The 27,578-nt window shown below is 54.3% G+C and overlaps 1 protein-coding gene across 2 annotated transcripts in view; it reads left to right on the forward strand.

Moving 5' to 3' along the window:
• Positions 1-236: 236 nt before the first annotated feature.
• The window catches only part of Pkd1 (polycystin 1, transient receptor potential channel interacting), a 36,181-nt gene continuing 8,839 nt past the window's right edge, over positions 237-27,578 (forward strand). The window contains exons 1-31 of one of the 2 annotated variants that reach the window (XM_010620778.2): positions 237-762; positions 3,691-3,762; positions 3,897-3,968; positions 4,273-4,442; positions 4,688-5,359; positions 5,469-5,652; positions 6,681-6,901; positions 7,099-7,214; positions 8,316-8,442; positions 8,757-8,989; positions 9,653-10,099; positions 10,653-10,961; positions 11,949-12,080; positions 12,271-12,446; positions 12,745-12,878; positions 13,403-17,025; positions 17,218-17,367; positions 18,507-18,650; positions 18,731-19,010; positions 19,082-19,295; positions 19,370-19,526; positions 19,865-20,017; positions 20,725-20,869; positions 20,960-21,580; positions 21,771-21,927; positions 22,150-22,402; positions 22,527-22,722; positions 24,880-25,050; positions 25,168-25,311; positions 25,407-25,617; positions 25,723-25,849. In XM_010620778.2, the coding sequence (XP_010619080.2) occupies positions 608-762; positions 3,691-3,762; positions 3,897-3,968; positions 4,273-4,442; positions 4,688-5,359; positions 5,469-5,652; positions 6,681-6,901; positions 7,099-7,214; positions 8,316-8,442; positions 8,757-8,989; positions 9,653-10,099; positions 10,653-10,961; positions 11,949-12,080; positions 12,271-12,446; positions 12,745-12,878; positions 13,403-17,025; positions 17,218-17,367; positions 18,507-18,650; positions 18,731-19,010; positions 19,082-19,295; positions 19,370-19,526; positions 19,865-20,017; positions 20,725-20,869; positions 20,960-21,580; positions 21,771-21,927; positions 22,150-22,402; positions 22,527-22,722; positions 24,880-25,050; positions 25,168-25,311; positions 25,407-25,617; positions 25,723-25,849 (9,966 nt within the window). In that variant the 5' untranslated portion in view covers positions 237-607. Of the gene's footprint in view, positions 763-3,690; positions 3,763-3,896; positions 3,969-4,272; positions 4,443-4,687; positions 5,360-5,468; positions 5,653-6,680; positions 6,902-7,098; positions 7,215-8,315; positions 8,443-8,756; positions 8,990-9,652; positions 10,100-10,120; positions 10,290-10,652; positions 10,962-11,948; positions 12,081-12,270; positions 12,447-12,744; positions 12,879-13,402; positions 17,026-17,217; positions 17,368-18,506; positions 18,651-18,730; positions 19,011-19,081; positions 19,296-19,369; positions 19,527-19,864; positions 20,018-20,724; positions 20,870-20,959; positions 21,581-21,770; positions 21,928-22,149; positions 22,403-22,526; positions 22,723-24,879; positions 25,051-25,167; positions 25,312-25,406; positions 25,618-25,722; positions 25,850-27,578 lie in introns of those variants that run through there. The other variant, XM_033758704.1, reaches the window with a different exon arrangement.

The following is a 27,578-nucleotide window of genomic DNA, read 5'->3' on the forward strand; positions in this document are numbered from 1 at the left end:
GGCTTTGATGTTCACCTAGAACTATGATGGCAGCAGCAAATGGAGATATGGAAAGCTGTTATTCAGGGTCTTGTGTCTGTGGGCAGCAGGGCTGATGGACAACCCCTGGATACTCCTCCAGTGTCCCTGGTGTCTACCTGCAGTTCCCATTACCATATCCTGCTCATGTAGGTGCTCCTACCCTGGGGGTATGGGCCGAGGTATAGCACCTGGCTTTTGTCCAGGCTGTGTTTTGTCCTGGGCTGGGGTGACTGACCAAGCAGGGACCCAGACCCTCTTTGTTTTTCTGTGCCACAGCCATGACTTAGGCAAGTTCTAGGGAGAAATGCTTGGTGGTAGGGCTTTTCTTGGGGGAGGAACTTTGAGCTTTGGGTGCACCACCTCTGAACTGGTTTCAGTGGAGAACCAGTCAGGAGGGGTGGTAGTGTCCTGACGTGGGGCCCTAAGGCTGGCTTCACCCCATAATCTGCTTTCTTAGCCCCCTCCCCCAAAAGCTGCCACTCAGGATGAACTTCCAGAAAGCAGGATAAGGAGGAATACTTGGGGTTCTTCCTCCTTTTGTTTATTGGAGACTGGGCCAGAAGTTTCCCAGCGCTTCCCAGGTCCCATGCTGGCTGGGCCGGTGCGGGAAGCCTGCCTGTGCTTCTGGTCTCTGGTTCACCTTCCTTCCCAGGACCATTGCTGCTTGGCCCCACAGCCTGCTTCCCCTGAAAGTGCAGATTGCCCTGATGTCACTGCAACAACTGAGAAATCTCTGCTTAGGTGTGTCTGCAGTGATCCTGGTACAACCATTGCCATGGCCTCTCCTGTGGGAGCTCAGATAGGAGGGGCAACACGTAGCCAGCAGAAGCCAGGGCATTGTCCAGGAAAGTGCTGGGTTTGGTGGCCTGGACTGCGCTAGGGCTGGGAAAGGGCGGAGGCCGACTCCACTCCTTGACCCCTGGCTTCAGCAGCTGAATGGCCATTGTCTGGAAGACCTGGGCTAGTGAGAGGCACCAAGTGCAGCCTCGTGTGGTGAATGGTGATCCCTCCCTAGGAGAGCAGAAGCTCTGTGGGTGGGGTGGGGTGGGTATCCAGGCTGCATGGGTTGGAGACTGTAGGGTGATATGCAGATTGGACAGAACCCAGAATCGTCCGCTGAGTCAGAGTAGTCCAGAGACCCCCATCCTAGGAGCCCCACTGGTGGTTAGGAATAATGGATAGAGAGAACGCCAGGAGGTAGACAGCAGGGGTGACCATGGCCCTTGCCTCCCCCAGGAATTCTCAAGGTGCTGGAGAGGAGGTGGGGTTGATGGGTAGAGTGGGACACTTCAAAGGCGAGGACCGTGCTGCCCAGAAGGGCCTAGTGGGATAGTCATCCATTCTCACGAGGGTGGAGCACACGGTCACTTCCATGTGCTGAGCTGGGGTCTGATTTCTAACATGCTCACAGCTTAGATAGAAAGTGCTATTGTGGGTTGTTTTTTTTTGGCATTTCTGCAAATACTGTGAAGATCGAATATTTCTTCCATATCTGTGACCATTTATACTTTTATTAATTGCATTTTTGCTTTTAGCCCATTTTTTTCTTTTTGTGTGTGGTAATTTGGATCTGACTTAAGGCTTCATGTTTAAATTTTTTTTTTGTACTGAGGATTGAACTCAGGACCTTGCACTTGCAAAGCAGGCGGCAGCACCACTGAGCTACATCCCTGGCCCTTCGTGCTTAAATTTTGAGACAGGGTCTCATTAAGTTGCTCAAATTGACCTTGATCCTCCTGCCTTAGCCTCTAGAGTATCTGGGGTTATAGCTGTGTGCCATCATGCCCAGCTCTTCTTTTTTTTTTTTTTTTTTTTTTTTGGTAGTGGGGACCAAACTCAGGACCTTGTACTTGTGAGGCAGGCGCATAGCTCTACTTTTTTAAAAAATGGAGTAGTGGCTTTTGCTTCATGGTTTGTTTAATGTTCCTAGCAAAAGTAATATTGGTCTTTAGTCAGTAATCCAAATTACTAGTACTTTTCTCAGCTTGTAGTGCTTGCTTTTTTGTCGGGGGGATTTGTTTGTTTTGAGACAGTCTTACAATATTGCTAAGGCTGTTCCAGAACACTTGGGCTCAAGGGATCCTCCTGCCTCAGCCTCCTGAGCAGCTGGGGCTATAGGTGCATGTCATTGTGACTGGCTTCGTCCATCCTGTAGTTTGTTTTCTGATATTTTTTGTGGAGGTTAAATACTTTTGATGTTTGCTTACTTGCTTATTTGTTTGCTTGTTGTGTGGTACTGGAGATTAATCCCAGAGCCTTTGCACTGAACCACACCCCCAGCCCATTTTATTTATATTTATTTTTATTTTGGCACTGGGGATCAAGGCAGATGGCAGAACCACTGAGCTAAATCCCTAGTCCTTTATTTTTTATTTTGAGACAAGGCCTTGCTAAATTGCTGAGCTAGCGAGCTTGAATTCATGATCCTCCTGAATGCTGGGATTACCGGGTATGTGCCTAGATAGGTTGCATGTTTTTGGATGTAGTTGGTTCTTTGGTCTTTGATACTTTTTTTTTGGTATCAGGGATGGAAGGGACCTTGAGCTTGGAAGGCAGGCAGCTGGAACCACTGTGCTAAATCCCCAGCTCATTTGATACTTTGTTTCTGCTCCTTAGGTTCATGCTCTGGAAACTTGTGGCTGTTCCCCAGGGTTCTTGGTCGGTGTGTCCTGGCTCACTTAGGTTCTGTGTGACTTTTGGATTGTGAAGATGAGTTCTGGCTCTGGTGCCCACGTTGTGGTTGCTTATGACTTCCCTCTTGCTGCATGGTCTTGGAAAGCCGGAGGCTTGTTCTAGCTCCTTCCCTTCTGTTGACTGGGTGCAAGGCACAGTAGGAAAGAGCACAAATTCGTATTTCCGTGTTTCTTGATGATTCTTCTCGTAGTTTGATCCAGATAAACCTTTGTATTATCTTTTAGATGCTGTAAAGGTTTTCATTTTTTATTTTTATTTTCTGGGCTTTGAGTCAGGGTTTTTCTGTGTAGTCCAGGTTGGCTTGGAATTTGTGAATCTCTTCTTACCTCAGCTTCCTGAATTCTGGGATTACAGGCCTGTATCACCACGCCTGGTGGGGTTTGTAATTGGTAGTGTTGAACTTGAAGTTCGTTATAGACCATCACCATCACTTTGATATGGGCTCATCCACCTGGGCCCTTCTCCCTATTTATCTTATCTTTTTGCCCCCACTGTATCTTGGGTATATTCTAAGGTAGTTCCTGTAGCAGTGGTTAGCAGCAGCTACTGGGCCCTGGCAGTCTAGGTGCATTCTGAATCCCATGTGGTGCTATGTGAGACCATCTTACTAGGGTAGGGCAAACGGTTGGTATGGGGCCTTGGTCCTGTCAGGGAGAGGCTGGGCAGAAGGGACGGTACCATCCAGGCCATTCCCAGTCAGCGATTCTGTGTGGCTGTGCCCTGAGGCTCGCAGCACGGGGCTCAGATGGGTGCAGAGCCCTGAGGGCCCGAATGTTCCTGCTTCAGTTTCCCCAGATGAGTGTTCATTCAAATCCTTCATGCCAAGAGCCCCTTCCCAGGCCCTGGAAATGGGGAGTTCAGAGGGTGGAAGGCTGCAGCTTGGAGGTGCTATTACACCCCTAACTGTGGGACCAGGGATGGCTCTGTGGCCAGCCCCGGACTCCTGCCGTGACCTGCCTCTCCCCTGCTCCTCAGAGACGTCTCCCACAACTTGCTCCAGACGCTGGACGTCAGGCTTCTGGCAAACCTCTCAGCGCTGGAGGAGCTGTGAGTGTCCCCTCCTTGGCAGTGCCTGACCTGTCCAGCACGCTGGGGATTACTCAGGGTGGGGAAGTGCCAGTTGCCTGTTGTTATAGTGTTACACGGGCTCCTGTCACTGCCTAATCCCTCCTGTCTTCCAGGGACATAAGCAACAATAGGATTTCTACGTTAGAAGAAGGAATATTTGCTAATTTATTTAATTTAAGTGAAATGTAAGTAGCTTTCCTTTTTTTTTTTTTTTGGTACTGGGAATTGAACTCAGGATCTTGAGCTTGCCCATTCAGGTGCAAAGCCACCGAACTAAATCCCTGGACCGGTTGCTTTGCTTTTGGTGTTGTCAGTGGCTGTATGATCTGTCCCCTAACGTCCCCTGTGCCCTCCTGACTGGGCCCCTGGCCCCTCCCAAATTTGAGAACAGACCCAGAGATAGTTTGTAGGCTCACCAGAGGGCAGTGGGGACCTTTCTGTCATAGCGGTCCCACCCAGCTCGGCCCCCCCATACCTGTTTCCCTGCAGAAACCTGAGCAGGAACCCATTTGAGTGTGACTGTGGTCTGTTGTGGCTGAGGCGCTGGGCAGAGGAGCAGCAGATTCATGTGGTGCGGCCAGAGGAGGTTACGTGCACAGGGCCAGGCCCCCTGGCTGGCCAGTCCCTCCTTAGCCTCCCCTTGCCGGATAGCAGCTGTGGTGAGTGTGGGCCAGGTGTAGGGTGGGTCGGTCCTCCCTGCCAGGACCTAGGCCAGGAGAGGTGACAGCTCTTCCTGAGACAGCAGAGAGGCCCAGGGAAAGATGAGTATGGGATCATGAATGCCCCTCTGGAGAGGCTGGGGCTCTGGGGGGTCTGATTTAGGGTGGGAGTGGGAGGCATGGAGGCTGCTTGACGAAGCCACGAGGAGGTGGGCTCCTGCATCCAGCCTGTCTGTCTGTTCCAGGTGAGGAGTATATTGCCTGCCTCCCTGACAACAGCTCGGATACCATGGTGGTGGTGGCCTTCTCCACTGCCCACAAGGGCCCACTGGCATCTGAGGCCTGCAGCACCTTCTGCTTCTTAGGTGGCCAGGGCCTAGCGGCCCTCTCAGAGCAGGGCCAGTGTCTATGTGGGGCAGCCCAGACCCCCAACAACTCCATGGCTTGTCTGTCCCTGTGTTCCAGCCCCCTGCCACCCATACCTGCCTGCGGGGGCCCCACCTTCCTCCAGCATGTGTTCCCTGCTTCCCCCGGGGCCACCCTGGTGGGGCCCCATGGACCCCTGGCCTCCGGCCAGCCAGCAACCTTCCACATCACCACCACCTCCCTGCCTATCAGCACCATATGCTGGGACTTTGGCGATGGCTCTCCCAAGCTGGACATGGCTGGTCCTGCTGCCACCCATCGATATGTGCTGCCCGGACACTATCATGTGATGGCAGTACTGGCCTTAGGGGCAGGCTCAGCCACACTGGAGACAGAGGTGAAAGTAGAGGTGGCGCCTGCTGCCCTGGAGCTCGTGTGCCCGTCCTCTGTGCACAGAGATGCAAGCCTTGAGTTGGGTATCCGGAACCGTGGAGGCTCAGACCTTGAGGCTACCTACAGCATCCTAGCCTTGGACGAGGAGCCAGTCCAAGGTAGGTACCTCAATAGCTGGGCCCTAGGTCACCAGTCCTGAGTAGGGGGAGAGCCCACACTTTGGTCACGGGTACATGTTGATGCCTGGTCTCTGCCCATCATCCCCAGTGGTGCACCCGCTCTGCCCCTCGGACACGGAGATCTTCCCTGGCAATGGGCACTGCTACCGCCTGGTGGCAGAGAAGGCGCCTTGGCTGCAGGCACAGGAGCAATGCCGGGCCTGGGCTGGGGCCGCCCTGGCCATGGTGGACAGTCCTGCAATCCAGCACTTCCTGGTCTCCCAGGTTACCAGGTGCCTGCCCCCTCTCCCCAGGCCACAGAAGGGTGGGGTTACCAGGATGGGGGTGTGGGCAGAGCCCAAGTCGAGATGGGGAGGTTGGAGGGATCTTGTCTTGCCCCGTGGATGGCTGTTCCTACAACTCTACAGGTGCAGATGTGGACATGGGCTAGCGCAGCTCCTGTAAACACTTGTGGCACGTGTCGTCGTGAGAGCTGGGGTCAGGCTCCCATCTGTCCTGTCCCTGCAGGGGAGGACTCTAGATGCTCCTGACAGGGCTGGTCCTGGGATGCCCTGGAGGTTGTGCTTTCTGCTTCTTGTGCCCCGTGCCCGTTCCCCGCTTAGAGAGGGGCAGGGGTGTCACATACCACCCACACCATGGATAGGTAGCATGGTGCTTGTGGGGACATGTGCCTCCCAGTGAGTGGGCCAGACCCTTGTTTGTGGCCCCAGAGTACACTGTGGCTGGTGTGGGAAGTGAGGCCGTACGCCCCTTTCCTGGGTGTCCATGTACTGGGCAAGGGTGGGCAATTCCTGTTGTGCCTGTGGGTAATCATACCCTGTTTATCCCCAGTGCCAGATGTAATTAAGGCTCAGAGTGGCTAAGGTCCTTTCCCAGGCAGGTCATCTGGGGCTCAGTGAAATTCCCTCCCTCCCATGTGTTTCCTCCATGCGTCTGTGCCAGAGCACATACATCTATCCATGAGCCCTGGCTCCAGAAAGGGCTTCCTACCTCGGCAGTGCTGTCAGCTCATTTGGGGGTCTGATACGAGTCCATTTGGGTTCCTAAATGCTGCACCTGCAGGGCAAAGTGTGGGTGGCCCACGGCCTTACATCTGAGGCAGAGCCTTCTGTGGAGCCCTCGGCCATGCCACCCTGGCCTCGTGGGCATGGATGGGTGTGGCATGGGCTTTGCTTGGTAGGTCATGTATCTGAGCCTCAGTTTCACTCTCTGGATAAAAGTGACGGTGCTAGAGCCCACTTGCCAGGGTGCTGTGAGGAACACACTCCGAGTGCTTGGCCTGCCTGCCATCTGCCCACAGGAGCCTGGATGTGTGGATTGGCTTCTCAGCTGTGGAGGGGCCAGAGGCAGGCCTGGCACCCCAGGGAGAGGCCTTCAACCTGGAGAGCTGTCAAAACTGGCTGCCTGGGGAGCCACACCCAGCCACGGCTGAGCACTGTGTGCGGCTGGGGCCTGCCGGACAGTGCAACACAGACCTGTGCTCAGCACCACATAGCTACGTCTGTGAGCTGCGGCCTGGAGGTACATTTCCCAGCGCTTAGTGTTGGCTAGGTGTTTGGTGAGCACCTGCTCTTGTGCTTGGGCTGAGATTGTACCAGACGAAACAGATGGAGGGGGGGGCAGCTGCCAGGTGGCTCAGTCTCAGGTCTGCCCCACCCTGGATGTCCCGTTTCCCTTCAGCCCGGCACTGGCATTCACTGCACAATTACCATCTCTAGGCCCCGTGTGGAATGCTGAGAACTTCCTCATGGGAGTGCCTGATGGGGGCCTGCAGGGGCCCCTGATTCTGCTGACACCACAGGAAGGCCTCGTGCCACCCCGGCATCCCGTGGAGGTAGGCTGGCCCCTCTGTGTTCCGGAGGGCATCCCCCTCCAGGGTCTTGCCTTACCCTGCTATTGTGTGTCTTTAAGAAACAAGTTGGCAGTGGGCTACCCACTTTCCGGTCCCCCTTCCATCTCTCAGGCAGAAGCTTTCCCTCAGTAAATTTTTCCTACTCTTAAAAAAAGAAAAAAAGAAACAAGTTGGCAGCCAGGCATGGTGGTGTACACACCTGTAATCCCAGCACTTGGGAGGCTGAGGCACAGAGATCACTGTGAGTTTGAGGTCATCCTGGGCTATATAGCAAGACCTTGTCTCAAAACTAACAAACCACCCAACCAAAAAAGGGAACAGCTTGGCTTTGGGGAGATTGTTTCAGTTTTAATGACCAGCATGGATAACTTGGAAACTCCATGTAGGGCAGCAGTGAAAAGCATCTAATCCCATTATTTGGAAGAACTACTGCTTTCCTAGCTCTTGCTCTGGGTCAGTCGTGGTGAACCCATGGCACGTGAATACGTGGCACAGCAGGTGCTCGGCGCCCTTCCATTGCCGGGCCAGTCAAGTCGCCCCAGCACTGCCCTAGCGGTCAGTGGTCACATGGGCACCACACTCGTGCTTGGAAAGGAGTGGTGGTACAGGGAGATGATGTCGCAAGACAGTGATGTCATGAGCTTTTGCGAGGCTAGTCGGTATTCAGGTTTAATCGCAGTGTTGGGACTTTTTAAAAGTGGGTTTGGGGTTGAGTTTGGATACTCGAAAAGGTTTGCTAACTGTTTTAATTATTTTTAAAACCACAGTAGGGGGTACATAATAAGAATGAAGATGTGTTCTTACACGTACCAACACCCTGTGATGAATGTAAAAAGTGTATTATAAACGTGTACTAATAAAAATGAAATTAAAAAAAAAGACTGTAGGAAGGGACCAGGAGTAAAACTACAGTAGGGCTCACACAGATGAATTTAATCTGAATTTTCCTCCCAGGTGACACAAAAATCATGCCTGTGGTGGCCTCAGGAAGGTCCCTGCTCTCCTCTGTCCTGCTATTTGGGACCAAGGAGTCCAGGCCCTGGGGTGGGTTCTCTGGAACTGAGGTGGCCCTCTGTCCACCAGGTCATGGTGTTCTCTGGCTTGAGCCCAAGCCGTGAAGCCTTCCTCACTACAGCTGAGTTTGAGACCCAGGAGCTTGAAGAGCCTGCCCAGTTACGGCTTCAGGTGTACCGGCCTTCAGGAGGGGCAGGTGGGCCTCTGCAATGGCAGTGGGAGCGAGGGGGTTTGGGTGGGCCCAGTTCTCAGGTCTTCTGGCCCCTAGCCTGGAGGTGAAGAGATACGGGATCTACAGAGCCTTGCTCTTATGTCCCAAGAACAGATCAGGTGGGGCCTGCCTCATGGTGCATGGGGGGTGCCCTGGGTCAGTCAGCTGGCCTTATGGCAGAGGAGGTGAGGGGCCTGGGACGCTACGCGGCTAGGTCTGGTATTGAATCAGGTGGATAGGGCGTCCCTAATTGGCCTCTCAGTAAGGCAGGACTCTTGGTATCCCTTCTCTTCTTGCAGGGACTCCAGAAAACAGAAGTGAGCCAGTCAATAGGACTGAGCCACCCCCCAGGTGTATGCCAGAGGGATGCTGGTGTCCTGGTGCCAATCTCTGTATGCCTCTGGATGCTGCCTGCCACCTTCAGGCCTGTGCCAATGAGTCCATGTTGGAGCCTGGGCTCCCCAGAGCCACTTATGCTCTGTGGAAAGAATTTCTTTTCTTTGTGCCTGCAGGGCCCCCCACGCAGTATTCGGTATGTGTCCCTAATCTGCCTGTCAGCCTCTGAGCAGCTCCCCAGTCCTTCCTCTCAGCTGCCCAAAGACCTGGTCTCCCACCAAGCGGAGAGAACATGACACCTCTGAACAGCCCAGCACCTCCCCTCTCTCCTTCATGTCCCTGCCCACTGATACCCTGAGTGCCTTTGCTTGGCTCCCCATGCAAGAAGCACCTGCCTTGCTGTGTCTTCTAAAGGAGGAGGCCCTCCTTTAACATGGTAGCTTCTTTCCAGCTTTTGAGTCCTCTGAGTAGGGCCTTCCTACCTGAGGCAGCCCAACTCGGCTGTACCCTCTCTGGGATTCTGTAGCCTTTATCTGCCTTTTTTTTTTTTTTTTTTTTTGAGACAGGGTCTCACTACGTAGTTGAGACTGACCTGGAACTCACTGTGTAGCCCAGGCTGGTCTCAAATTCACAGCGATCCTCCTGCCTCAGCCTCCCAAGTGCTGGGATTATAGGCGTGCACCACCACACTCGGCCTTTTTGATGCCTGCCCTTTTTGTCCCTGCCATGAGTGCCTGGGCTGTGGGGATTCTGAAACATGGATAATGGTGCTTATAACCCAGTAGAAGCTGCCTGTCTTTGGCCTGATCCTGTGGTCCCTGCCTGTAGGATATGACAGTCCTGCCTCCTTCTCCCATAGGTAACCTTCCATGGCCAGGATGTCCCTGTGCTCCCTGGTGACCTCATTGGCTTACAGCATGATGCTGGTTCAGGTGCCCTACTGCAGTGTCCCCTGGCGCCCAGCCAAGCTGGCCCCAAGGCCCTGTACCTCTCTACCAATGCGTCCAACTGGCTGGCTCACCTACCTGCCCTGCTGGATAATGCTCTGGCTGGCCCTGCCTGTATCCTGCAGCTGGTCACAACCACCGAGCGACTCAGCCCCCTTCTGGGCCTGAGGTCCAACCCTGGGCTGCAGCATCCTGGGCGCTATGAGGTCCGGGCCACAGTGGGCAACAGTGTGTCCAGATACAACCTTTCCTGCAGCTTCAATGTGGTCTCCCCAGTAGCTGGGCTCCGGCTCATCTACCCAGCTGCCCTTGGTGACCAACTCTATGTGCCAACCAGTGGCTCAGTGTTGGTGCTTCAGGTGGACTCTGGTGACAATGCTACAGCCACCGCTCACTGGCCTGGGGGCAATGTCAGTGCACCCTTGGAGGCTGCCTGCCCCACCGTGCTGGATGCCCTCAAGCCCAGCTGTACCCAAGAGACCAACAACACCGTTTTCAGTGTTGGCACTTCCTGGGCTCCGCCGGGGGGAGCATGCTGTGGATATTGTGGTGCAGAACAGTGCAAGAGTGACAGGAGGAACCCATCCATGGCCTCCGTGCTACGCCTGTTCCGGAGGCCCGGGTACTACAGGGTGCCCTAGTGGTGAGTGTGGCCTGTGACCCGACCTCCCCTGTCCCCAGGAAAGATATGCATAGAGGGAGCCCCTTGGCCAGTGTAGAAGCTCCTTGGTTAGATGGGGGTGGGCACAGGGGTCAGCACAATGTTTTGTCAGGAAGCTCAGACTATGGAGATACAACCTTTCCTGCAGCTTCAATGTGGTCTCCCCAGTAGCTGGGCTCCGGCTCATCTACCCAGCTGCCCTTGGTGACCAACTCTATGTGCCAACCAGTGGCTCAGTGTTGGTGCTTCAGGTGGACTCTGGTGACAATGCTACAGCCACCGCTCACTGGCCTGGGGGCAATGTCAGTGCACCCTTGGAGGCTGCCTGCCCCACCGTGCTGGATGCCCTCAAGCCCAGCTGTACCCAAGAGACCAACAACACCCTGTTTTCAGTGTTGGCACTTCCTGGGCTCCGCCGGGGGGAGCATGCTGTGGATATTGTGGTGCAGAACAGTGCTGGCCGGGCCAACCTCAGCCTGAGAGTGACAGCAGAGGAACCCATCCATGGCCTCCGTGCTACGCCTGTTCCGGAGGCCCGGGTACTACAGGGTGCCCTAGTGGTGAGTGTGGCCTGTGACCCGACCTCCCCTGTCCCCAGGAAAGATATGCATAGAGGGAGCCCCTTGGCCAGTGTAGAAGCTCCTTGGTTAGATGGGGGTGGGCACAGGGGTCAGCACAATGTTTTGTCAGGAAGCTCAGACTATGGAGCAATTTCTTTCTCTCTCTCCGCCCCTCCCCACCCTTCCTCTTCCCTCTCCCCTCTCATTTTATGGTGCTAGGGTTTCAACCCGGGTCTTATTGTTGCTAGACAAGTGCTCTACCACGGAGGCACACCCCAGTCCTACTTAGTAATTTAATTTCTACATTACTAAAAGGTCACAGCCAGAGCCTGCTTTATAAACCCTTCTTTCCCTTCTCACATTTGAAGAAGCAGGTTGTAAAAAGCAAAAACAGGTTGTCACATTTGGCTCCCTCCCTCCACAGCCCCCATGAGTCAGGTGTGTTTTGGGCCCTCTGCAATCCTCCCATCTGCCTGATGCATGTGCCTGTTGAGGTGGGATTTGAAGCCCTCATGCAAAGCTGCTGGCCCCCCAGTGCCTCATCCTAGGCATGCCCACCCTCTGCACCAGTGGTCCTCTCTGATAGTCCTGCCATAACTGTGCAGCGTCTCCTGGTTTCCCCTGGACACACCTGGTCTGTCAGCTGACATTGGTCGCCCAAGGCCATGTGGCCCAGTGAGATTTGTGCACCTTTCTACATGGCACCGGGCTGTCCACTTAGGGGGCTCCAGCAGGATGGCGAGTTGATGAGGACTCGCAGACAGGTTGACTCTGTTGCTAATGCTAAGCCTACTTTACAGGTGGGGAGTTAAGGTGTGACCATGGGTGTCTTGGGAGTTGAAGCTCAGCCAGTGAACCCCCCCACCCGTCCTCTCTGTCCATCAGGCATAGAATTCTCTAGCCGTCCAAGGGGAAGCATGTGCAGGTGGGCAGATGCGGGCTGAGACCAGAATCACAACTTTGGGCAATGCCATGTCCTTTCCACAGCGGTACAGCCCTGTGGTGGAGGCTGGCTCTGATGTGGTCTTTTGGTGGACCATTGATGATAAGCAGTCCCTGACTTTCCACAATGTTGTCTTCAATGTCATCTACCAGAGTGCTGCCATCTTCAAGCTCTCAGTAGGTGGGGGCAGGCAGATGAGGTCTTGGAGTTTTTGGGATATCTGTGCTTATCTTTGCCTTTTGTTCTGCTTTGCTTTGCCCTTGCGGACACTGCCATGCCTGTGGGTAAGTGTGGGGAGGTTGTTAAGCTGGGGTTTGGGATCCTTGCGGCTGTGGGCCCCATGCTGACTGATGTCTTTCTTTGTAGCTCACAGCCTCCAACCATGTGAGCAATGTCACTGTGAACTATAACGTCACGGTGGAGCGCATGAACAGGATGCGGAGCCTGCAGGTGTCTGCAGTGCCCGCTGTGCTGCCCCCTAACACTGTGCTGGTGCTGATGGCCAGTGTGCTGGTGGACTCAGCTGTGGAGGTGGCCTTCCTGTGAGTGCCCTGGGCCTAGTGGTGGGCAGCTAGCTTTAGGGTCAGGGTGGGGGCTCGTGGCAGGTTGACAAAGTGTTGCTTCTCCAGGCCTCAGTTTCATCCTCTGTCAGGGTGTTGGTGTACAGAATTCTGTGAGGATCTGTGGGAGGGTGTGGAAGACTCTGGTGCAGCAGAGTTGGGTTGTATCTTTAACAAAGGTGCCAGGAAGGAGTGACTGCAGGGACAAGTTGCTGCTGGAGCCAGTCCTGGCCACCTGTCCCTGCCTATCCCACTCATCACTTGCCCACTGCTCTGGCAGGTGGACCTTTGGGGATGGGGAACAGGTGCTTGGCCAGTTCAAGCCTCCATACAACAAGTCCTTCCAGGTCCCGGACCCTACTGTGGCCCAGGTGTTGGTGGAACACAATGCCACGCATACCTATACCAACCCAGGTGAGGGGCAGATCATTGCCTTGCTGACCCTGTCTGTGCAGACAGCCCTCCGAGGGATGGCCCCCCAAGGGATGGTCCCCTTGCTGGGTTAATGGCTTGGGGCCCTTACTAGGGTGAAGGAGGGGTGTACCTGGGCCTGACATGTCGGGGCTAGACAGCATTCTTAAGGCCAGAATTTGAATTTGAAACTGGGCCTTCTTGTTTTCTGCTCTCAACTCTTTTTTGGAGAGCAAAAAGCGGGACCACTGTTTAATTACTCTTAAGATTCTAGAAGCCTCATCTAGAAATGTCTCCCCAGTGGCACATGATGTAGGTCACTACCCCATCACCACCACCCCACTTGCCACATGCCCTCTACCTTATTCACATACATGCAGTTGGGCTTGGTCCTGTCCTTACCCTTTTACCCACACACACGTCCAAGGGGGCAGCTGTTCATGCTTTGAGGAGGCTACCCCATGAAGCACAAGGTGCTAGGTGGGGATTTAGCTATCAGGAGTTCCACTCAGCCCTCTCCCCTGCAGGTGAGTACAACTTGACTGTCCTCGTGTCCAACGCCTTTGAGAACCTGACACAGCAAGTGCCTGTGAGTGTACGTGACACACTGCCTGCTGTGGCCATAAGTGTGAGCAACAGCACCTTGGTGGCCGGCTGGCCTGTCACCTTCTCATCACACCCACTGCCTCTGCCTGGTGGTGTCCTATATATGTGGGACTTTGGGGATGGCTCCCCTGTCCTGATACAGAGCCAGCCAGCAGTGAATCACACCTACACCAGGACAGGCACCTACCAAATCTGCCTGGAGGTCAACAACACGGTGAGCAGTGTGGTAGCACACACAGCTGTCCACGTCTTCCAGGAGCTAAGTGGGCTGAGTGTGCGCCTAAGCCCAGCAGTGGAGCAGGGAGCTCCTGTGGTGGTCAGTGCTACCGTGGAGACAGGTGACAATGTCACGTGGACGTTTGACATGGGGGATGGCACAGTATTCACTGGCTCTGAGGCCACGGTGCAGCATGTGTATCTGCGGGCACAGAACTGTACAGTGACAGTGGGTGCAGCTAGCCCTGCAGGCCACCTGACTCAAAGCCTACCTGTGCGTGTTTTTGTCCTGGAGGTGCTGCGTATTGAGCCTGCCACCTGTATCCCCACCCAGCCTGATGCCCAACTGACAGCCCACGTTGCTGGGGATCCTGCCTATTACCTCTTTGACTGGACCTTTGGGGATGGCTCCTCTAACACAACTGTTGAAGGGCGCCCAACGGTGACACATAATTTCACTAGGAGTGGCACATTCCCCCTGACATTGATCTTGTCAAGCCGTGTGAACAAGGCACATTATTTCACCAGTGTCTGCGTCGAGCCGGAGGTGGGCAACGTCACCCTGCGGCCCGAACGGCAGTTTGTGCAGGTTGGGGATGAAGCTCGGCTGGTGGCCTGTACCTGGCCTTCATTCCCCTACCGCTACACCTGGGACTTTGGCATTGAAGACACTACCCCCATCCAGGCCTGGGGCCCTGAGGCAATAATGATCTACCGAGACCCAGGCTCCTACTTGGTGACGGTCACAGTGTCCAACAACGTCTCTGCTGCCAATGACTCTGCTCTTGTGGAGGCACAGGAGCCTGTGGTGGTCACTGGCATCAGACTCAATGGCTCTCACGTGCTGAAGCTGCAGCAGCCTTACCTGTTCTCTGTCGTGGGCCGTGGGCATCCCGGCACTTACCTGTGGGAGCTGGGTGATGGCACACAGCTTGAGGGCCTTGAAGTCACCCATGTCTACAACAGCACAGGTGACTTTACTGTCAGGGTGTGCGGCTGGAATGAAGTGAGCCACAGTGAGGCTTGGCTCAATGTTACAGTGAAGCAGCGCATACAGGGGCTGAGCATCAATGCCAGCCGTGTGGTGGTGCCCCTGAACGGCAGTGTGAGCTTCAGCACCACACTGGAAGCAGGTAGTGACGTGCACTACAACTGGGTGCTGTGCGACCGCTGCACACCCATCCCTGGGGGCCCCACCATCTCCTACACATTCCGCTCAGTGGGCACCTTCAACATCATTGTGACGGCTGAGAATGAAGTGAGCACAGCGCAGGACAGCATCTTCATCTACGTCCTGCAGTTCATTGAGGGCCTGCAGGTGGCAGGTGGTGGCGGCGGCTGCTGCTTTCCCACCAACCACACATTACAGCTGCAGGCTGTGGTCAGGGATGGCACCAACGTTTCCTACAGCTGGACCGCCCAGAAGGATGGCATTGCAGCATTAGTAGGCAGTGGCAAGAGCTTCTCACTCACTGTGCTTGAGGCCAGCACCTATCACATCCAGCTGCGGGCCACCAACATGCTGGGCAGTTCCTCAGCCAACCGCACCATAGATTTTGTGGAGCCTGTGGAGTTTCTGACTGTGGCTGCCTCTCCCAATCCAGCTGCGGTCAATGAGAGTATCACCTTTGGTGCTGAGCTGACGGGTGGTAGTGGTGTGGTTTACACTTGGTCCTTGGAGGAAGGGCTAAGCTTGGAGACCTCTGAACGGTCCACTAACCATGCCTTTTCCACATCTGGCCTGCACCTGGTTAGGGTCACAGCTGGGAACCAGCTGGGCTCAGTTAACGTCACCATTGTGGTGGCCGTGCAGGTACCTGTGAGTGGCCTTACCATTAGGGCTAGTGAACCAGATGTTAGCTTTGTGGCAGCTGGCTCCACCGTGCCCTTCTGGGGACAGCTAGCCACAGGTACCAATGTAAGCTGGTGCTGGGCTGTGCCAGGTGGCAGCAAGCACAGCCAGCATATTGCCGTGGGCTTCCCAGATGCTGGAGTCTTCTCTATCCAGCTCAATGCCTCCAATGCGGTCAGCTGGGTCTCAGCTATGCACAACCTCACAGTGGAGGAACCTATCGTGGGCCTAATGCTGTGGGCCAGCAGCAAGGTGGTAGCGCCTGGGCAGCTGGTCCACTTTCAGATCTTGCTGGCAGCTGGCTCGGCTGTCACCTTCTACCTGCAGGTTGGCGGGACCAGTCCCGAGGTTCTCCCCGGGCCCCGTTTCTCCCACAGCTTCTCCCGCGTTGGAGATCACGTGGTGAGTGTGCAGGCTGAGAACCATGTGAGCCGGGGCCAGGCACAAGTGCGTGTCTTGGTATTAGAGGCTGTGGACGGGCTGCAGGTACCCAACTGCTGTGAACTGGGCATGGCCACAGGCACCGAGAAGAACTTCACAGCTCGGGTACAGCGGGGCTCTCGAGTTGCCTATGCTTGGTACTTCTCTTTGCAGAAGGTCCAAGGTGACTCCCTGGTCATTCTCTCAGGCCGTGATGTCACCTACACCCCTGTGGCTGCAGGGCTGCTGGAGATCCATGTGCGTGCCTTTAACGAACTGGGTGGCGTGAACCTCACACTTTCAGTGGAGGTCCAGGATCCCATCCAGTATGTGGTGCTGCACAGTGGCCGCTGCTTTGCCAACCGCTCAGCTCACTTTGAGGCTAGCACAAGCCCCAGTCCCCGGCGTGTGGCCTACCACTGGGACTTTGGGGATGGGGCCCCAGTGCAGGACACAGAGGAGCCCTGGGCTGACCACTCCTACTTGCAGCCTGGGGACTACCGAGTGGAGGTGAATGCCTCCAACCTGGTGAGCTTCTTTGTGGTACAGGCCACAGTGACGGTCCAGGTACTGGCTTGCAGGGAGCCTGAGGTGGACGTGGCCCTCCCCCTGCAGGTATTGATGCGGCGCTCCCAGCGAAACTACCTGGAGGCTCACATTGATCTGCGTGAGTGTGTCACCTACCAGACTGAGTACCGCTGGGAGGTGTACCGTACTGCCAGCTGCCAGCGACCAGGGCCTATGGCACGGGTGGCCCTGCCTGGCGTGGATGTGAGCCGGCCCCAGCTGGTGGTTCCACGACTGGCACTGCCCGTAGGCCACTATTGCTTTGTGTTTGTGGTGTCATTTGGGGACACACCTTTGGCACAGAGCATTCAGGCCAATGTAACCATGGCTGCCGAGCGCCTGGTTCCTATCATTGAAGGTGGCTCATATCGCGTGTGGTCAGATGCGCAGGATCTGATGCTGGATGGGAGCAAGTCCTACGACCCCAACTTGGAGGATGATGACCAGACACCACTTAACTTCCACTGGGCCTGTGTGGCTGCTACACAGGTTAGCGATGTGGCGGGGCCATCTCCACCTCCTCAGTTGGGCCATGACCAGTGAACACCCAGTGTTCCTTATGGCTGGGTGGGCCTTGATCCCGGCATGGGGAGGGGTTTCCTGGGCCGTCTCCTGTGCCAGGCTCTGCTTTGAGGCTAGTCAGGATCTTACCTCACCATTTCCTGTGTTTGTCACCTGCAGAGGGAGACCAGTGGGTGTGTGCTGAACTTTGGGCCCCGCGGGAACAGTGTGGTCATCATCCCCAAGGAGCGCCTAGAGGCCGGTGTAGAGTATACCTTCAACCTTACTGTGTGGAAAGTGGGCAGGAAGGAAGAGGTTTCCAGTCAGACGGTGAGTGTTGCCTCATCCCCACGGGCTACAGCCCAGACAGCACCCAGACATTACCCAGTGTGCCATTTGTTTCAAAGGCTCTCTGTGTTGCAGTCCTAGAGGTTATTGGTTCTTTTCTTGTTGCTGATTTTAATACAAAATATCCAATTTCAATATTGCTTCCTTTCAAGCCACGGTAAACTGCATAAAATCCTACAGGGGCCTTATGAACTCTGGTGATCTCTCTCTCCCTCTCCCTACCCCATCTCTCTCTCTCTCTCCCTCTCTCTCTCCTCCTCCTCCTCTCCCTCTTTCTCTTTCTCTTTCTTTTTAGTACTGGAATTGAAACCAGGGCCTTTGCACTGAGCTACATCTCCAGTCCTAAAACATTTAAAAATCTTGGGACAGGGTCTTAAGTCGCTAAGTTCTCCAGGCTGGTCTTGAACTTGCAGTCTTTCTGCCTCAGCCTCTTAGAAGTACTGGGGTTACAACAACAGAATAAAACATTGAGAAACAGAGTTCCTTTCTTACCTCAGAGGCAATCACTTTCCTTAAAATATGGGTGTCCTTGTTTCTGAATGGAGTGGGTACCATTTGCCCTCATGCTCCCCTTCCCTGGCCAGGAAAATTAGGGCCCTTGTGCATGTGATGGATACCCCTTTTGCTAAAGGACAGTCCTGCCAATGGGATATGCTGGACTCTGCTTCTACTATGAGGGTAGGGAGAGGGATATCTTAATGCCAGGCCTTCCAGGAGGAAGGACTACCCTGACAGGTCATCTAGGGAAGAGGGGCTGGGAGCAGGGTCCAGTTGGGCTAAAATGCTAAATCGGGCCTTGCCTGGGAAAATTTGAAACCTGGGGATAGATATGTGCAGGGCTTGGATGGGTGCCTTGGTTTGTTCACCCACCTGTCTTGCATCCTACAGTGGTGGATGTGTGTGTCTCCTACTGCCAGGCTCAGCAGCATCCTGTATTGCAGATGACATCCCTGCTGGCCTTTGCCCCTTCAGACTACTAACACCTTCTTAGACTTGGCAGGGGAGCCTGTGTTTAAGTGTTCCCAGCTGTACTGCTTAGGAGGGTAGAGGCCCTGCCCTTAAGCTGCCTGCCCTGCTGGCTCAGTGGGATGTGGCCTCCCTGTGACCTGCCTCCTCCCCAGGTGCTGGTCCGAAGTGGTCGGGTGCCCATTGTGTCACTGGAATGTGTGTCCTGTAAGGCACAGGCAGTGTATGAAGTGAGCCGCAGTTCCTATGTGTACCTGGAGGGCCGCTGCCGTAACTGCAGCAGTGGCTCCAAGCGTGGGGTAAGTGGTGGGCTGCCCTGGTCCTGGTTTGGCAGGTGGCTGTAGCATTGCCCTCACTGCCTCTCCTTTCTGTCTTGCAGCGCTGGGCTGCACGTACCTTTAGCAATAAGACTCTGGTGCTGGATGAGACTACCACATCCACAGGCAGCTCAGATATGCGACTAGTGCTGCGGCGCGGAGTGCTGCGGGATGGTGAGGGCTACACCTTCACGCTCACCGTGCTGGGCCACTTGGGAGAGGAGCAGGGCTGTGCCTCCATCCGCCTCTCGCCCAACCGCCCCCCACTGGGGGGTGCGTGTCGCCTCTTCCCACTGGATGCAGTGCGCGCCCTCATCACCAAAGTGCACTTTGAATGTGTGGGTGAGTATGGGCCTGTAGGGGGAGAGCTGGCAGGGGCCGGGGCCATGCTGCAGCCATGCTTCCATCCACAGGCTGGCGGGATGCAGAGGACGCAAGTGCTCCGCTAGTGTATGCCCTGCTGCTGCAGCGCTGTCACCAGGGCCACTGTGAGGAGTTCTGTATCTACAAGGGTAGTCTCTCCACCTATGCGGCTGTGCTGCCCCCAGGCTTCCAGCCTGGCTTTGAGGTGGGATTAGCTGTGGTTGTACAGGACCAGCTGGGTGCCGCAGTGGTTGCCCTCAACAGGTGAGCTGGGCCCTGGGGGTGGGGATGAGGTTGTGGCGACTCCCCACTGCCTACAGCCTACCTCTGCTCTTTAGGTCTCTGGCCATTGTCCTGCCGGAGCCCAATAGCTCCATGGGTCTTATTCCCTGGCTGCATGGCCTGACCGCCAGTGTGCTGCCTGGGCTCCTCAGACAGGCCGACCCCCAGCATGTCATTGAATACTCATTGGCTCTCATCACTGTGCTCAACGAGGTCAGTAGGGGTGGGCAGAGGGGGATCCCAGGTTTGCTCCTTGGGGAGCTGAGACCAGCACTCTTGACAGTCTCCCAAGGGTCTCATTTCCAGACCCACACAGACAAAACCCCAGATGTCATCCCTGAAACGAAGCCCTTACCCCTCGGCAGCCTTCACATGCCCAGTCCCACCTAAAACCAGAGTCCTTCTGATGCTCCTGGGCCCACAGGGCGTCCTGGGTATCCCCTGCTTTGCTCTCAAGAAAACTCCTCGGGGTTTTCAGTACCTGCCTGTACCATGCAGCAGCCAGTGGATAGCCAATGTACCTATGCTAATACATCCTGTGTTCACTCCAGTATGAGCAGTCCCCAGATGTGGCCACAGAACCTGACTCTGAGCAGCAGCTGCGGGCCCAGATGCGCAAGAACATCACAGAGACCCTGGTTTCCCTGCGGGTCAACACTGTGGATGACATCCAGCAGATCACTGCTGTGCTGGCTCAGTGCATGGTAGGACAGCCAGGCACAGGATACCCTCCAAACCTAGGCCCATGACAGTATCTGCTACCAGGATTAGATGTCCTCCCTTGCCATTCCTCTCCTGCCTTTTCCCAGAATGAGTCCATAGTCCCAGTCTGTGACCCTGTGGGGTGACCGTGGGCAGAAAGGGCAGCATAGGTGAAGGCATAGGGAGGCCAAGAGATTCTGCCTTGTGCCCTCCCTGGGGCCTGTGGTCACATCACACATACCTGGTATAGGGCGTGACTTCACCCCAGCTGTCTACTGCCTGAGGGCTAGACTTGTCAGCAGGATGGAGCAAGTCTGATGGGGATTTGCTGTGCCCAGGGTGGGGAGGGGATCAGTACAGGGACCCAAGAGCACAGCCAGGTCCTCAGAGGAAATGAGACCAGAGTGCTTTCCAGGTCAAGGTTGCCCTTTTACTACATGGCTAAGCTTGGAGCCTCAGTGTCTTCCTTGCTTTTAGTTGTGTGAAAAGACATTCCTGGGTACCAGAGGAGTTCAGAGGAGTTCCCTGTGGGTTGAGAGTGACCACAGAAGAGCTTTTGGCAGGGAGGGCTTGGGTGGCTTCACACGGGCAGTACCTAGCACAAAGCACGCTGATTGGAGGCAGGGAGGCTGCCTGGCATCCTGGCAGCCGTGGGGGAAGTTGGCCATGTGTGAGGGGTGGGCTCGGATACCGTGTGGGCCCCACACAGGTATCCAGCAGAGAGCTCGTGTGCCACTCGTGCCTGAAGCAGACGCTGCACAAGCTGGAGGGCATGATACGCATACTGCAGGCTGAGACCACCCAGGGCACCGTGACACCCACCGCCATTGCTGACAGTATCCTTAACATCACAGGTGTGGGCATGTATCCCCCAGCCTTCCTCCCTCTTGGCCTCTTTTCTACCCTTCCCCTTCAACGTGCCAGCCTCCTGTACTTGACTGCAGGTGACCTCATCCACTTGGCCAGCTTGGACATACAGAGTGCACAGCCCTCAGAACTGGGGACTGAGTCGCCTTCGTTGATGGTGGCGTCTAAGGCCTACAACCTCTCATCAGCCCTCATGTGCATCCTCATGCGTTCCCGCGTACTCAATGAGGAGCCTCTGACCCTGGTGGGTGAGGAGATCGTGGCACAGGGCAAGCGCTCAGACCCACACAGCCTGCTGTGCTATGGAAACGCCTCAAGCTCCGGCTGCCATTTCTCCATCCCTGAGGCCTTCAGTGGGGCCCTGTCCAACATCAGCGATGTGGTGCAGCTCATCTTCCTTGTGGATTCCAATCCTTTTCCCTTTGGCTACATCAGCAACTATACCGTCTCAACCAAGGTGGCATCCATGGCCTTCCAGACACAGGGTGGTGCCCAGATCCCCATAGAGCGACTTGGCACAGAACGTGCCATCACCGTTAAGGTGCCCAGCAACTCGGACCAGGCTGCCCAGGGTCCCCATGCCCCTGTGGGGTCGGCTGTCGTCCAGCCCCAGTCTTCTGTCAGCGCTGTGGTCACTCCGGACAACAGCAACCCTGCAGCAGGGCTGCACCTGCAGATTACCTACACAGTGCTGAGCGGTGGGTATCATGCAGGTAGCCACAGCTGTGCTGAAATCTGCCTCCTGCCATATAGGTCCTGGGGGCCTGGCTTGAGGGCAGTTGGGGCCATGGACGGCACGTGCTTGTCCAGTAAGGAGGCTCCCAGGCCCTGTGGCAGAGGGCTCCCAGGGCGTCCCTGGATGGATGTCTGACACTGTTCTGCCTGCAGAGCGCTACCTGTCTGAGGAGCCTGAGCCCTACCTGGCTGTCTACCTGCACTCAATGCCCCAGCCCAATGAGTACAACTGCTCAGCCAGCAGGAAGATCAACCTGGAGGTGCTCACTGGTGCCGACCACAGGCCCTACACTTTCTTCATTGCCCCAGGGTGAGCATCCTCCATCCACTACAGGACCTGGGAGTGGGCTGTGGCAGTGGTGGACATGGTTTGGTCTCTGTGCCTAAGAGCACGTGGACTCTGTAGGAACAGTGGCAGCAGAAGGCTGGGGAGTCAGCCAGGTACAGAAGCTAAGGCTAGAACACTCCCTGGATGGAACTGGGGCTCTGGACCCAGCAGGGTCTGGCTGTGACACTGCCCTGTCCCTGGCAGGACTGGATACCCAGGTGGGAGTTATCACCTGAACCTGACCAGCCACTTCCACTGGTCAGCTCTGGAGGTGTCCGTGGGCCTGTACACATCCCTGTGCCAGTACTTCAGTGAGGAGGAGATGATGTGGCGGACAGAGGGGCTTGTGCCCCTGGAGGAGACCTCACCCAGCCAGGCCGTCTGCCTCACCCGTCACCTCACTGCCTTTGGTGCCAGCCTCTTTGTGCCTCTCAGCTATATCCACTTCATCTTCCCTGTGAGTGGGGCCCTGATCTTCAGCTCTTCACAGGGTGGAGAATGCCTGGGTGGGCTCCAGCTCCGTCCTCAGTAGGTGAAGCATTCAAGTGAACCTCCTGGGCCGGCTGGCTTTGTCTTCCCAGGAGCCAGCTGCTCGTGTGAACTACATCGTGCTCCTGACGTGTGCCATGTGCCTTGTAACCTACGCTGTCATGGCTGTGATCCTGCGCAGGCTGGACCAGCTGGATGTCAGCTGGGCCCGCGTCATCCCTTTCTGCGGGAAGGGGGGCCGCTTCAAGTATGAGATCCTGGTCAAGACTGGCTGGGGCCGAGGTTCAGGTGAGGGGAGGTGACTGGGTAAGGAGACCGTGGAATCTCCCTGGCTTCCCCTGCTTCAGTCCTGGGCCCTGGCTAGTTTTCCTCATGGGGATTGTGGTGATAGGTGTTCTAAAGCAAGAGCTCCTTTCCCAAGTGCTGTGTAAAGGGTTAGCTTGTGAATTCCTGAGATGTTTTTGTAGATATTCCTGAGAAGGAGAACAGCTCCTTCCCCTTCCTCTTCCAAGTAGGAAATGGCCATCTGGTCACCACGGCCTTACTGTGCATGGTGGTGTGGGCCTTCCAATTTGTGAAGCCATAGATGCACAGGCTAGCCTGCCAGTCGGTGGGGAATGAGGACTGTTCCGAGACCACCTCTGAAATTTATTTGTGAATCTCAAAAACTTGCTGTTGTTCATAAACACAGGGAAATGTCTTAGTGCACCATAATTTGAAACATTAGAAACTGGCAGTTAAGTGCTTTGTTCTCTTGTGGAAAATTCTCTGAGCCATTTCCTTCTTCACCTTGTGTAACCAAGGGTACAGAGTGAGCATCTTTCTGTGCTCTGGCGAGTGTCGTGTCCAAAGTTTACAGTCACTTCCAACATTTCCTTCTATGCTTTCAATATTGGGAAAAGCACTAGAGTTCTTTGAGGAGCAGATTGCATTCTGCTGCAATACGCCTGCTTTGTGGTGATCACGCATCTTATTTATGTGGTGTATCTGTCTGCATCCATTGGGATAAGATAGCTGACATATACAATTTAAAGGGGGCAAGGTTTAATTTGGATCATGGTTTCAGTCCATGTCAGTTGGCTCCAGGGTGGAAACATCGTGGTGGAATGGCGCTCAGGGAGGAGGGCTACTTAACTCATGACTTCTGGGAAGCAGAGAGCAAGAGAAAAGCCAGTGAGGAAAGGGCTGGGGCTGATACATTTCCCAAAGTCACACACTCACAATCACGCAGACATACCCAGAAGCGTGCCTTACTAATCTAGGCCTCTCTCAAGCCAATCAAGTTGTCAAGAATGAGAATCACACATGGCTAAGTCCATATTCACTACTGAATTCCACACTGCCTATTGGATCTTGGGGCAGTGCAGCATCTCCATAGCCATCGCTTCAACAAGTCTGTTTTCCCTTTTTGGAAAAAATGTTTTTGGGGTTTTTTTGTTTTGTTTTGTTTTAGTCTCCCAGTGTAGTTTAGAGGCTGACCTTGAACTCACCATGTAGCTCAGGCTGGCCCGCTACTCATGGTGATCTTCCTGCGTGTCTTTCTAGTGCAAGCATTATAGGCGTCAGCCACCATACCCAGCTTCCCTTGACCTTTAATTGAAATTTCACTTCCAGTGTTAGTGTTGTTCTCTTTTTCCCCCTTTTTGTTGCTTTTTTTGCATGTCGAGGATTGAACTCAGGACCTTGTACGTGTTAGTACACAATCTACTATTGAGCTAATCCTCACCCCTTTTTATTTTTTACCTTGAGACAAGGTCTTGCTAAATTTCCCAAGATGTCCTTGAACTTTTGATCCTCTTGCCTTAGCTTCCCTCAGTGCTGGGATCACGGGAGTGTGCCGTCATACCTGGCAGTTATCCATTTTCTCCCCTCTCTCCCTCCCTCCTTCTTCCCTCCCTCCCTCCCTCCCTTCCTTCATTTTTGGATTATCCATTTTTCAAGACTCAACATGGGTCAGCCAGGTGTGGTGACTCATTCCTGTAATCCTAGCATTCTGGAAGCTGAGGAGGATCACAAATTCAAGACAGCCTAGGCTACACAATGAGTTTGAGGCTAGCCTGAGTTACACAGCAGCGCCTTGTTTCAAACAAAACAAGTGAAGGTATCCCCAGGAGGCCACCCAACTTTAGGGCTGGTAGTTTGTTGGTGGCAGAGTTCTAGATAGGTGGTCCTTGTCCCTGGCTGTGATGCACTTTTCATCCCATAGTGTCTGGGAGGCTGAGGTCTGCACTCTGGTCACCTGCCAACTGCACACCTTGGTAACCCAGAGCTCCTCCTGTGGAAACTGGATTGATGTTTATGTAAAAAGTGGGGGAAACAAATTTGTATCCAGAACTATGCAGCACAAGGACTTCCGGTGCTTGTTGAAGACCACAGATGAAATATCTTGCCTGATGTTGGCGGTGGGGGGCTCCACACCTAGAGTTCCTCCCCTTCAACCCCCAGGTACCACAGCCCACGTGGGCATCATGCTGTATGGAGCAGATAGCCGGAGTGGCCACCGACACCTGGACGGGGACAGGGCCTTTCATCGCAACAGCCTGGACATCTTCCGGATTGCCACCCCACACAGCCTGGGCAACGTGTGGAAGATCCGTGTGTGGCACGACAACAAAGGTCTGGGCAAGTGTTACTATTGCTGCTGCTCCTGCACCCTGCTGATACCCCAGCCCCCATGTCGTCCCTCCATCCCCTTCCAGCACCCTGGTCCTCACCCCACTACCGCCTCCACAGGGCTCAGCCCCGCCTGGTTTCTGCAGCACATCATCGTCAGGGACCTGCAGAGTGCCCGCAGTACCTTCTTCTTGGTCAATGACTGGCTGTCTGTGGAGACGGAGGCCAATGGTGGCCTAGTGGAGAAGGAAGTGCTGGCTGCAAGTAAGGCCCAGTCCTGGCAGGGAGCGGGCAGGGAGGATGTGTTGGCGGCTACCTCAGTCTGGACCCCCTGCAGCCTCTTCCCGCCCTCCTTTTAGGTGATGCAGCCCTGTGGCAATTCCAGCGCCTCCTAGTGGCAGAGCTGCAACGTGGTTTCTTTGATAAGCACATCTGGCTCTCCCTATGGGACCAGCCAGCTCGGAGTCACTTTACTCGTGTCCAGAGGGCCACCTGCTGTGTCCTCCTCATCTGCCTCTTCCTGGGTGCTAATGCTGTGTGGTATGGAGTCGTGGGAGATGCCACCTACAGGTGGGTGCCTGTGGGATCAAGGTGGTCTCCTCTTGCCCAACTCTTCCTGCCCCCTACCCCCAGCCCCCAGCCTAACCTGGCCTGCCTCTGTCTCCTGCCGTGCAGTGTGGGGCCCGTGTCCCATCTGATCCCACCAAGTGTTGATACAGTTGCCATTGGCCTGGTGTCCAGTGTGGTTGTCTATCCCGTCTACTTGGCCATCCTGTTCCTCTTCCGGATGTCTCGGAGCAAGGTGGGTTAGGGCTGGGATTGGAGCACGGGCCTTGTCACTCTGCTGATGGCTGTGCTGTTTGGCATTGTAGCCCAAGGGGAAAATCAACAAACCAAAAGCTGGTTCTTTGAAAAGATTCACAAAATTGGCAAAGCTTTGGCTAGATTGAGAAAACTCAGATTTTCAAATTCATAAATGAGGGTCGAGGATATAGCTCAGCAGCACAGTGCCTGCCTGGCAAGCGCAAGGCCCTGAGTTCAATTCCTGGTACTAAAAAGAACCCATAAATGAGTGGGGACATCATTACCAACATTAAACCAACGGGCCAGGAGGGTATAGAAGGAAATCTCGCAAGCAACTCTGTGCCATTGTGTTAGATAATTTAGAAGAAATGGACACAAACCATCAAGACCAACTCAAGAGCTGGACAATCTGATATTCAGAGCAAGTAAAGAGATTGAGTTGGTAATATAAAAACCCCCCACAAAGAAACCAGGCGCAGACAGCTTCACTGGTGAATTAAACAGTTACAGATTAAGGATCGTCCTTCACAAAGTCTTCTGGCATGTACAAGGGTAGGTGCCTGTAATCCCAGCGCTCTGGGAGGCTGATGCAGGAGGATTGCAAATTGAGTCCAGTTTAGGCAATTTTTAACTTGTGAGACTCAAAACTTTTCACAAATATAATTTTTTTTCTTTTCTTTTTCTTTTGTACCAGGTATCAAACTCGGGTCCTTGCACTTGTGAGGCAGGCGGTGGAACCACTGAGCTAAAATCCCTGTGCCCATTCTTTTTCTTTTGTACCAGGTATCAAACTCGGGTCCTTGCACTTGTGAGGCAGGCGGTGGAACCACTGAGCTAAAATCCCTGGCCCTTCCTTTTTTTTCTCTCTCTCTCAATACCAGGGATTGAACTCAGGACCTTGAACTTGGAAGGCAGGCATGGTGCCATTTAACTAAATCCCCGGCCCTGGCCCTTTTTTTTCTTTGCTTTTTTGAGGCAAGGTCTCACTGTGTAGCCTAGGCTGGCCTCAAACTCATGGCAATCCTCCTGCCTCAGCCTCCCAAGTAATAGGATTACAGGTGTGCCACCATGCCCAGCCATAAAATTTTTTACATTTTAGAATCGGCTGGGAATGTAGCTCAGTATGAAGGCCCTGGGTTCAATCCCCAGTACTGCAAAAAAGAAATACAAGTATACAAGAGGAAGGAACTTTTCCTAATTCTTCCATGAGGTCAGTACTATCCTAACCCCAAAGCTCAACAAGGACATCATAAGAAAAAGAAATATACATGCCCAAGCCAGGCATGGTGAGTCACACCTGTACCACATAGACCCTATCAAAAAATATGTGTATGTATATATGTGTTTGTCTACAATATATATATGTATATATAAACATTATATACACACATGTGTATCTTAAGTCCTCTACATTTCATTAACAAATCAAGTCCTGCAGCATTAAGAAAGAATTTTCCAGCGTGACCAAGGGGATTGGGCTGGGGATGTAGCTCAGCGGTCCTGCGCCAGCCTGGTGAGTACAAGGTCTTGAGTTCGATCCCTAGTACCAAAAAAAAAAGAGGGATTTAGCCTAGGAATCCAGTAGACTCTGAGGCATAGCCTTTTTGCATTTACGTTTAAAATCAAAGGTTCATTTCTTATTTTTCTTCTGTAGTCTCGGGGACTTGCACATACTAGGCAAGTGCTCTAGTATTGAGCTATATCACTGTTCTCGTTGCAGAAAGGAT

The sequence above is a fragment of the Fukomys damarensis genome, unplaced genomic scaffold (assembly GCF_012274545.1).
Source record: "Fukomys damarensis isolate Sample0158 unplaced genomic scaffold, DMR_v1.0_HiC HiC_scaffold_34, whole genome shotgun sequence".
NCBI classification, from domain to species: Eukaryota; Metazoa; Chordata; class Mammalia; order Rodentia; family Bathyergidae; genus Fukomys; species Fukomys damarensis.